The 10,818-nt window shown below is 36.7% G+C and overlaps 1 protein-coding gene and 1 pseudogene across 17 annotated transcripts in view; one reads left to right on the top strand and one right to left on the bottom strand.

The window, feature by feature from the left end:
- Positions 1-10,818, top strand: part of Trip12 (thyroid hormone receptor interactor 12) — a 123,961-nt gene that overhangs the window by 51,554 nt on the left and 61,589 nt on the right. For 16 of the 17 annotated variants that reach the window (XM_010608119.2, XM_033764673.1, XM_033764672.1 and 13 more), the window contains 2 exons: positions 6,725-6,830; positions 9,126-9,262. In XM_010608119.2, coding sequence (XP_010606421.1) covers positions 6,725-6,830; positions 9,126-9,262 — 243 coding nt within the window. Of the gene's footprint in view, positions 1-5,856; positions 5,908-6,724; positions 6,831-9,125; positions 9,263-10,818 lie in introns of those variants that run through there. The other variant, XM_010608131.3, reaches the window with a different exon arrangement.
- Positions 2,122-5,794, bottom strand: LOC117286381 (annotated as a pseudogene).

The following is a 10,818-nucleotide window of genomic DNA, read 5'->3' as shown; positions in this document are numbered from 1 at the left end:
TTTTTTTTTTTTTTAATGGTGACAAAGTTCATTTGAAAAAGTAAAAGTGAGAATCTGGCTCTGCAGAGTGAGCATGGGCTGAGTAAAAGAGGAAAAGCCAGATAAAAGCACAGCTTGGAGGACACGGGGTTCGCCATTGTGAAGAAGCCACTGTTGCCCCTGTTAGTGGGCTTTGACTTTATGATGGTGTACAAGTGTACCTGTTCCACTGTTTATTAAATAAATTGCATTATTCACTTTATTATAAATAGATGTGTTAGGTGTTAGATGGTTTTTTCCCCCTGTAGGGTAATGTGTTTTATGCATGTTACTTGGTTAGATGCATTAAATGCATTACTGAGGTAAGATATTTTCAACTTAGGAGATTATCAGGTTGTAATAGCATTGTAAGTGAAGAAGCATCAGTAGTATGAGTGCACAGTGAATGACAAAAGTTTCATGTGTACCACAAGGAGAAAGAAGTGGGTGTAGCTTACTAGAGTCCCTAGAAAATTAAATAAAGGAGGATGCTCAGAAAAAGGATTGCTGGACATTAAACATAGGTGTCTCCTTGCTTGTATTTTGTTGTCACTTTTAAATGAATATGTAATTGGAAGGTAAAGCCAGTCACGTGTTTAAATGGGGTGATAATTCACTATAAGGTGTAGGACAGCCTCCCCCACCCTTCCATCCCCACCTATTTTTCAGACATCTTTATATCAGATATACTGATACTAATGCTTGCTTCCTCTACTTAAGCAACAGAAAGGATCTTTAAGAAATTGGAAAACTTGCTACATTATTGCATTTCTAGAATGCTTTATCATTCAGTGGGCTATATTTTTGTTGTAGGACTGTGTAATAGGTCTGATTGGTCTATCTGTATCTTGTAAAGGATTACTATACATTTAACATAGATCATGCAAAAAAAACAATAGAAGTAAACATGATAGTGAAATATGTATCATCTAGTTGTCTGTTGCTAATTTTTAAATAACAAAATTGAGTAGAAACCATGCCATACCAGTGGTCTATCTTGGTGATTCCTTTGCTTAAATGCGCAGAAATGTTACTAGTATTTAATTGTCCTGCAAGGTGACAAAATTGGAATCATTTTAGTTTACTGTAATTGAAAATACTCTTTAAAAATTTCAAGAAGAGCCAGGTGTGGTGGCGCACACCTGTAATCCCAGCACTAGGGAGGCTGAGGCAGGAGGATCACTGTGAGTTTGAGACCAGCCTGGGCTACATTGTGAGTTCCAGGTCAGTCTCAACTACATAGTGAGATCCTGTCTCAAAAAACATAAAAAACAAACAAAAAATTCAAGTAGAAAAGAAAAAGGCAGAACACATCTATTTTTATTTAAGTAAGGATTTAGTAAATACCTATTTGCTATGTGAACATTTAACATGTTGGTTTAAAATGTTATATCTAAAAAATTGAACCCTACAATTGGTACCTAAGTTTAAATCTTTCACATTTTAAAAACCACCTTTGTAGAAGGAATCACCCCCCCGCACAACTGGGGATTGAACTCAGGACCTTGTGATTGCCAAGCAGGTGCCAAACAGGTTTGGTGCCACTGAGCTACATGACTGGCCCAGGAAGCATTGTTTTTTAAGAAGATAAAGCTATACATTTTGAGTAAATCAGTTTTTGGTTAGGAATATACATTATTTTAACATGTTCGTATTGCACAACAAGTTAATTAGGATTTTTAAGAGGACAGTACTGACAGTTTCACCTTTGTTCAGAGGAATTAAGATTCTAGCAACAAGTACATATATTGTATGGACGTAATAAGGTCAAGAGCTTTGAGAAAAGTAGCAGGTCTGCATTTCTTCCTAACTTGATTACATAGAGACTTTGTGGAGGAGAATATATTAATCTGACCAACAATATTTTGGCTGCTTTTCAGGTGTCATCATAAAAGTAATTGATAAATTAGTTTTGCTGCATTACAGAGTCTAGAAAAGACAGTGTGTACGTGTGTACACACACTTCCACACGTGCATTTACCCAGGGCTTTGTGCAACATAGTCACTGAGCTACCACTCAGCTGCATCCCCAGCATTTTAAAAGATTTTTGTCTTTAGACAGGGTCTAATTTTTTTTTTTTGTAATGTGAGAATAATGTGTATTTAGATAAGCCAGCTGGACTCAGTGTAGATGATCCCGATTTTGTTGGCAGCATCCAAAGCTTCCTAACCAGGAGCCAGTTGAACACTCGCCTTCTTCACCGCTTGTTTGATCTGGTGTTTGTTGGCCTTGCCATCCATGGTGAACTCAAGTGTGTTGTCCTCTGTCTTCTTCACAGCTGACTCTGGTGGGGGGAACATGATGAGGGCACAGTGGTCAAGCCTGTTTCTTCTGGGGGCGCTCTTTCCAGGGTATTTGGGCTGCCGCTGGAGCTGCAGTGTGTTGGAAAGGTGGAAAATGATTGACGTGCAGATCTTCTTTTTGAGGCTGTGGATGCCTTACAGTGCTGCTTTCTTGGCCTTCAAAGCTTTTGCTTTGGCTTCAGCTTTGGGAGTGGCAGGAGCTTCCTTCTTCACCCATCTATCTTGGCACCATCTTGGTAAAAAGGGGGGAGTCTAATTTTTTATTGAACCAGTAAGTCAAACTTCTAACAGTTTGCTAGATATATATTGAGAAGGTAGTAGTCTGTTCTGCTTCAAAATAAGTTTAGGAATGATATAGCAACTGTAAGCAAGTCATTTAATATTTTTGTGTCTGAGTCATAGGAATAATCATAATGCATATCTGCAAGTGTTAAAAAAAAAAAAACTCAGTCTAACTGGTGAGGATAGCATTTGATCATAGACAGTTGCTAAATGGCCAAAAAAGGTTAAGCTTTTATACTGTAGAAAGTGACCACCCAAACTGCTTCAGCTTGAATGTTAGCTTTTCTGTGAATTGTATTTTTTCATATTAGCTCTTATCGCAATGTATGATTTGTAAGTATTTTTTTTCTTCCAGCCCATGGGATGTCTTAGCTTTCTTCTTCTTTCCTTTGCTATGCAGAACCTTTTTTGTTTGATCCAATCCCATTTGTTAATTTTTGACCCTGTTGCCCTTTTATTTGGGCAACTAAGAAATCTCTATTTAGACCAATGTTATGGACATTTTCCCCCCATGGTTTCCTACAACAGTTTTATGTTTCTTGAGGTTTGCATGTATGTCTTGGTTAAATTTACTCCCAAGAATTTTTAATTTTTTTTTTATGAATTTGCTTTAAAAATGCTATTATGTGATTTCTTTTTTTAGTTAATTCATTGTGAGTAAATAGAAGTGTTACAGATTTAAGGACTTTCTATATATATAAAAGACCCTATCATCAGCAAATGGATTATTTCACTTCATCCTTTCCTTTTGAGGTGTCCTCCTTTCCTCATTGGTCTGGCTAAGGCTTTTTATACCATGCTGAACAGAAGTGGTAAAAAGTGGGGATCGTGACTGGGTTGATTTTTTTTTTTTAATTTTTCAGATGTTTTGTTTTTTTGAGATGAGGTCTTGCAGTGTAGTTCAGGCTGGCCTCAAACTCGTGGTGAATCCTCTTTCCTCAGCCTTCTGAGTGCTGGGATTACAGATATGCACTACGTCCGTTGGCATCTTCGTCTTATTTCTAACCTTAAAGGAAAAACCTTCAACTTGTTTGGGGTGGGGAGTATTGAGATTGAGTCCAGAAACCATTAATGTGAGGCTCCTGCTTCACCAGTGACCCCCACCACCAGCCCCAAGTTGGTTGGCTTTAGAGTTTCTCTGTCTGGCTTTGGCTTTAGCGTAAGGGCAGTGTTGCCCTTGTAAAATGAGTTTGGAAGGATCCCCTCTTCGGTTTTTGCAAAAGGTTTTTTGGATTGTTGTTCGTTCCTCCCTAAGTGGTAGGATTCAGCCACCAAGCCATCTGTCTGTTCTTGGCCTTTGCTTTGATGGGAGACTTTCAACTACTGACTCAGTCATCTTACTCATTATTGATCTGCAGATTTCCAATTTCTTTGTGACTTGGCTTGGTAGGTTGTATGTTCCTAACAGTGTATCCATTTTTTCTTGTCAGTTCAATTTGTTGTGGTATAATATTTTTCTGATTTTGAGTCTTTCTTAGTTTGTCCATTTTGTTAAGGTTTCAAAAAAAAAAATCAACAAACAAAAAAACAACTCAGTGTCATTGCTTTCTTGTTTTACTGTTATGTATTTTTGTCTTCGTCTTTGTTATTTCCTTCTTTCTGCTAACTTCGGGCTTATCGTTTTTAAGCACTGCTAGGCAGAGCTTTTCCCCAGCTCCTGATTATTTTCTTGATTTTCTGCCTGAATGATTTATCTAATTTTGAAGATGGGGTGTTAGAATCTTCTACACCTCTCAGTATTTATATGGATGATCCAGTATATTATTTTTTGTTTTGTTTTTTTGAGACAGGGTCTCACTATGTATTTGAGACTGACCTGGAACTCGCTGTGTAGCCCAGGCTGGTCTCAACTCACAGTGATCCTCCTGCTTCAGCCTACTGAGTGCTGGGATTACAGGCATGCGCCACTACACCCGGCTGATCCAGTACATTCTTAAAATTGCTGTCTTCTTGATGAATTGCCTCCTTTATCACTAATGGCCTTTTTAGTCTCCTTATAGTTTTTAGCCCTAGTGTTTATTTTACCTGAATGTAGCTCTCTCTTGTTTTCATTTGTATGTAATATCTTTTTTCATCTCAGTAGGGAACTTAATAGAGTGATGGATATCTTCTGTGTCTTGACTGTGATACTGGTTACATGGGTGAATGTATTTGTCAGACCGTTGAGCTATACACATAAAAGGAATACGTATTATCAGTATAAATTATACTTGAATAAAGCTTAAAAGGAAGTTAAATACTAATGTCAATCTCAGGGAACAAATAATGAACATATAGAAAAGTTGGGTTAAGTGTATCATCACCTAAAATCAGCATTATAGCACTAGCCCAGGTACACTCATTTGAATATATTTGCTAAACACATGTAAATATTTTTGCTACTGACCTTTACTGTGGCATAGTATGTAAAAGATACTTTAGTATTGCGTGAACTACTAGTGTCACGTTATGGACAATAACACAAGAGTTTAAAAAGTGATTATCCTAAGTGAGAGAAGTTTGGTTTTGGTTTTTTGACACATTGTACACTTGTAGACTTTTTTCTCTGAACCATGCATTTTTTAAAATCTATTTTAACGTAGTCTCACAATTGAAATAAGACAAGTTAATAATTTTTGAAATAGTATTTAAAATAATTTCTGAAGATTTAAATATTAAAAAATAATGATGGTAATTAGATGAAAACATTAGGGTGACTCCATTTGTCCATGTGCTCTGTGTGTCTCTCAGGTGACCAGGGTGTCAGCTGAGGCAGAGATAGACTAGGATAGGATATCAGGCATAGCTGTGTGATCCCATCAGGCAATTCTGGTGATAAGCTGTGCAGAAATCACCTAAAAGTAAAATTGAAATTTAAGACACTCTTAAGCCGATCTTTCCCCAGTTAACATATCATCATTCTTTGATCTATGCCAGTTTCAGATGTTTAGGTAATCTTTGACAAAAGCGTTTTTTGGAGGGAAAGCCCAAGAAATTATGGTTTCAATTTTCATATGATAGCGCCTGCCTGAACATATTTTTTTTTTGTTTTTGTAGCATCTGTTTCGTGTTTAAGCATCCATGAATAACGTGCTTTTCACTCAGTAGCTTTTCTTAAACACGATTACACAGATCATCCCAAGTTAGATGAACTTTAGTTTTAAATTAAAAGTCTAAAAGATCAAGCTGTGTAGAATTATTTTTGCCTCATGTTTCTGACATCTTTTTCTGGTGCTTTTAACAGAGTCAAAAGACTAAAGAATGTCTTACCCTTTCACTTTAAAAACAGTGAAATAGCCAAAAATTTAAACTTCATGGAAAAATGTAAGTGACCTGGACTGAGTGTATAATTATTCTTTGAAAAAGCTAACATCTATCCAAGATGATGACATAGTTCTCATGGAAATTGTTGACTTTGGAGACCTTTCACTATTAGAGGTCTTTGTTTAGCTGGAGCGAGCCTAAGGCTCAGTACATCATCATGTATTATTGCATTGTTTGTGGGCTGGGGAAGGAGGAGGATGGGTGGAGGTTGTCATGGCTTCTCCATTGTTCATAAAATAATGAGAATTTTACTTAATTCCTGTACTTTTTTAGTTTACTAGCCCTATAAACAAAGACATTAGGTAACTTCCAGAATAACAAGTGTACTGGCTTGCCTTTTCTCCCTTATTGTCTAATAATCCATTAAATTCAACATTCTAGTAATCTTTAGGTTATGTATAGAGGTTGTATAAAGAAATTATTTTTTGTTTTCAATAACAGCAAACTAACAACCTGAAGTGGGAAGATGTAGGAACAGTATAATTTAGTGAATTCTTGGGAGATTTAAAATATAATAAAAAAATCTTTGGGCCCTAGTGGAAAAAGGTAATGGTGAAGAGAATAGGAACTGGAAAGAAGATGATTTGGAAAAGGTGGGACTGTCCTGCCTTGTATAGATAACTTGATTCAAATGTGGGCCAAAGTGAAAAGACTGGTCCTGAACCTGCTAAAAGTAAACTTGGCATACTACTGGGGAAGGGAGGCCATGGGACAATTCTGTGGGCTTTTAAACAAGATGATGAGCTAAAGAATTTTGTAAATTTTAATTCATGATAAGTCTCCTCATAAAATTTTACTTTGTGTTTCTTGTGTATAGGCTTAAGAAAATCTACTAAGAAGCGCAGTGAGTCCCCACCTGCTGAGCTCCCCAGTTTGAGGCGGAGCACACGCCAAAAGACCACGGGCTCCTGTGCTAGCACCAGGTAATGAATTATTTTTTACTTCTGTTAAAAATCTTTCTGTTTTTCAAAGTTAGTAAAGTATAATCATTTTTTTTCAGCATACTGAGTAAACACATTTATTCTAACAAATTCTAGTGCTATTTTTAAAAATTCTTCCCCAATATTTACTGATGTGTTTATAATAAGTTTTAATTGCGTTATTTTCTGACTTTTTTCCTCAGAGTTACTGTCAACAAGCAGACATTTGGTGGTTTTAGAAATTTTAGTCTGCCAACTACATTTCTAATGAGCATTTTAAAAGCAGAGTCGAGTTGTTTTTTAAAGGTAGCTGAATTTCCCAATGGTGTCATTAATGAATCAAAAGGGATGCCTATTTTAATGGCTATGATATTACTTAATTAGTTTCTAAATGTGTTGGCACCAGTTACTAAGTTTAATAGGTTAGGGAAGAAATGTGCTTGATTTTCATTTTGTATTCCAATGCCTACCCATGAAGAAAAAAATGCAGGCTTTGCGTATATTCTTTTTTTTTTAAGAGTACAAAAAATTTATTGAGGGAAAGAAAGCTTCTGTCTAAGGGAGAGAGAAGGACCAGAAAGTTGGTTGCCTGCTCACCTCACTTTTCAAAGATGTTTTACACAGCAAAGTCATGAGGTGAGGCGGGTACAAAGTGGGACAAAACTGTAAGACCCAATGGAAAATTAAAAGGTGGGCATGAGGTGGTGGGGCAAAACCATGACCAACCAATAAGATTACAAGTACAGTCACCCAGGTAATATTGATTAAATGGGGATCAAATGGGGGAGCAAATCACATAGCAAGCATACAAGGATTTTCAGTAAAGGGTTTGGGGTCAGGGATTTTCCTGGGTTAAGACCTTGCCTCCCCTCTGGGTGATTGATACCTATTTAGAATATCAGTCACTGCTATTTATCCCACGGGAAGCACAGGGTACAGTAGTTTAAAGGTTTATAGTCTTAAGTTATGAACTGAATTTCTTGTGGTTAAAAGAAACAATTTTGAACTATAGTGTGTGAAGTCTGGTCATTTATTGTTAGAGTCGTGGTGCTCTTCCTCTGGAAGTGGCTTTCCTCCTACATATGACCACTCAAATCCTGTAAGTGAGATCACTTGCAGTATTCCTGGGCACACTCTGCAAAGCCATCCAGCCTGCCTGCCTGAAACACTCTTCATGACAAACCTCTTCTCAGTTTTTTGACCTTTCACTTACATGTAGTGCCCTGTAGCCTACTGAGGTGTTGTCTTTGTCTTTACACTAAGTACACAGGGCTTGCTGCCCTTGAAGGGTATCCAAAGTATTCAGTCCACTGTGTTGGTTCAAATTAGGTGTTGAAAGAGCTTGAATCCTCATTTACAGGTTTATAAATTAGGCTTAGGTTGTTTGCTTATGAGGGAGAAAGTAAAGCAACTGGGTATGGGAAGATTTTTCACTAACTAAGAAAATAAACACTCATAGTATCCTGAGGTAATCCAGAGCCTTATGTCTGTTTTCTTGATCTTCACTAGGCAGAATGTACTGTCACAGATTTTTTTTGTTTTTGTCTTCTTAAGTTTAAATTACTTTAGTAGTATAGTACATTTTTGGATTTCCTAAGGTAATTTGTGGACCTGCTGTTTAAAGCTGTAATAGTTGGGGAGATGCATTTTTTTTGTTTGTTTCTGCTCAGTATTCTTTTTTTCATCATCACTAAAATGTAATCTGCGTCAAGAAAAGTGAGTGATCAGTGTATTTTCCATGTCACATTCTATACCTTTTTCCTAAACAAGTCTTTCTAAACATCATCTTTATTTCTTTACAGATATTTAGTTCTTATATATTTTACAGAATGCAGTTGTTGTCCATCAGTACAGTTACTTTTAGGTTACGATACTTTTAGGTGATTTAAGTGATCTGGCACATAGAGAATGGAATTTTTTCCTGTCTTCCTTTCACATTGTCAGTGTCACTCTGCACGCCTGTGTATATCAGCCCACTTTTTAGCCTGCAAGTGGGGCTCTGCATTAAATGAATCCCTTCAGTAGGAGTTACTTTTCCATTTAGTTGTAAGTGTTTAGAAATAATTCTGACTATAAGGATGACAACAAAAGCATGTATTGTGATTGCAGTATAACTTGGACGAATTTTAAATATACAAAGTCTTGGTTGTTACACGTAGTGATTTTCTGCAACAATTTTTATTTAAAAAAGAAGAAACTGGCTTTGTGCTCTATGAATCTGAGCTTTGTGTTGTCTATACATCGCTCCTGGTTCACTGGTAATGCTGCCTATGATGACATTTTTTTTTGTTGTTGCAGTCGGCGAGGCTCTGGCCTGGGCAAAAGAGGAGCAGCTGAGGCTCGTCGACAGGAGAAAATGGCAGACCCTGAAAGCAACCAGGAGACGGTGAATTCCTCAGCTGCCCGGACAGATGAGGCCCCCCAGGGAGCAGCAGGTAGGTTGACATTAAATCTTGAAATACATTTCAGTATCCCATAGATTCATTTAGAAATAAGCTATTTGTTTACATACTCTGAATATGATGAAAAATAGGGAAGAGAAAATAGGCTAGTTATTACCAAGTGAATTTTTTGTTCTGTTTTGTTTTTCCTTATAGATTTGGTACTTTGATGATTGGATTCTGTTACTGGCTGTTTTAACTTCGCATCCAGCTCAAATCTGTACTAATTGCATTCAAGGGGCTTTTAGGAAGAGTGGGCTCCTTTTCATTTAAGCTTTTTGCATATTGATTAGCGCAAATAACAGTTGCCCACTGACTGAAAGAATTTAAATTATTAATAAAAAAAAAAAAGACATGATTCTGTTGCTTCATAAATGTGAATTTTGACTTAGCATTTTGTTAAGCCCTAAAAAGTAAGTTTTCAGTTTGCACTTAAACTATTTCCATAATAGCATTTCATTTTTCTGGGCTTATTTTAATTCTTTTTGATACTTTAGAACAGTAAGAATTACGATTTTTCCCCCTCCCTCCCTTTGGTATCTATTACCATTACCAAAACAAAGTTAATACTTCAGTTGTCAGTGATAGTTTAAAATGTATTTTATCAATTTATTTCTTCAACAAGTTAAAAAAAATCATCATGGGCTTATGCTTCCCTTGAATCAGGATGTGGTTTAATATTAGAATATGTGCTAGTCTTGTCTTGCCTTGTCTTCTCTTCTTTTCCCTCCCTCTCAGACATACTCCCTCCCTTACTTTCTTTTCCTAGTGTTAAGGATCAAACCTGGGACCTTGTGTATGTGAGACAAACACTACCACTGAGTTACATCTCCAGCCCCAGTGTGTCTTTTTTTAAAAAGCAATTACATTTATTAAAACTTTCCACATATCTGGAAGCGCCACTTTTGTTGTTTAGTTGTTTAGTTGTTCAGGCTAACAAACCGAGTCAAGTTAGCATCTAATACCAGTATTTGTCAACAGAGTTTCTGTGTAGTGTGGAGAAACAACTAACTGTATTTGAATTAAAAATTACTGCTGAAGAGTATGTTTAAGGAATTAGTACAGCCCTGAGGGAGGCCAGGGTAGGAGGATGGCACATTTAAGTCTTGTCTGGGCAACCCAGAGAAACCCTTTCATGTAACTCCATGGTAGAATATCCCTGGGTTCTACACTCAGTACTCCCCTCTCTCAAGGTGTGTGCGTGGCGGGGGGTATAATTAATGAGGATAGATTAGTACAAATTTCTGAGCCATTAGTAATTATCTGACTTGGACAAGTACCCTCATACTCACAAAGCTGCAGTTTCATCATGTGCATGGTGCATCTTGTACCTCTTTGTATAGTGTAAAAGAGACATTTATATAGTTTCTGCATGTAGTAAACATACAGCAGATGCTGCCCATACAGTGCAGCATCATACAGCATGTACTCATTAATCTCCTTTATTTCTTCACTAGTAGTGTAGATTATGCTTGACCTTGACGTTTTTTAACACTACTCTTTCTGGGTAACCTGTATCTTTTTTTTTTTTTTTTTTTTTTTTTATTTTT

Source organism: Fukomys damarensis, unplaced genomic scaffold (genome assembly GCF_012274545.1).
Source record: "Fukomys damarensis isolate Sample0158 unplaced genomic scaffold, DMR_v1.0_HiC HiC_scaffold_16, whole genome shotgun sequence".
In the NCBI taxonomy this organism is placed as follows: Eukaryota; Metazoa; Chordata; class Mammalia; order Rodentia; family Bathyergidae; genus Fukomys; species Fukomys damarensis.
This window is presented reverse-complemented; position numbering and strand designations above follow the sequence as displayed.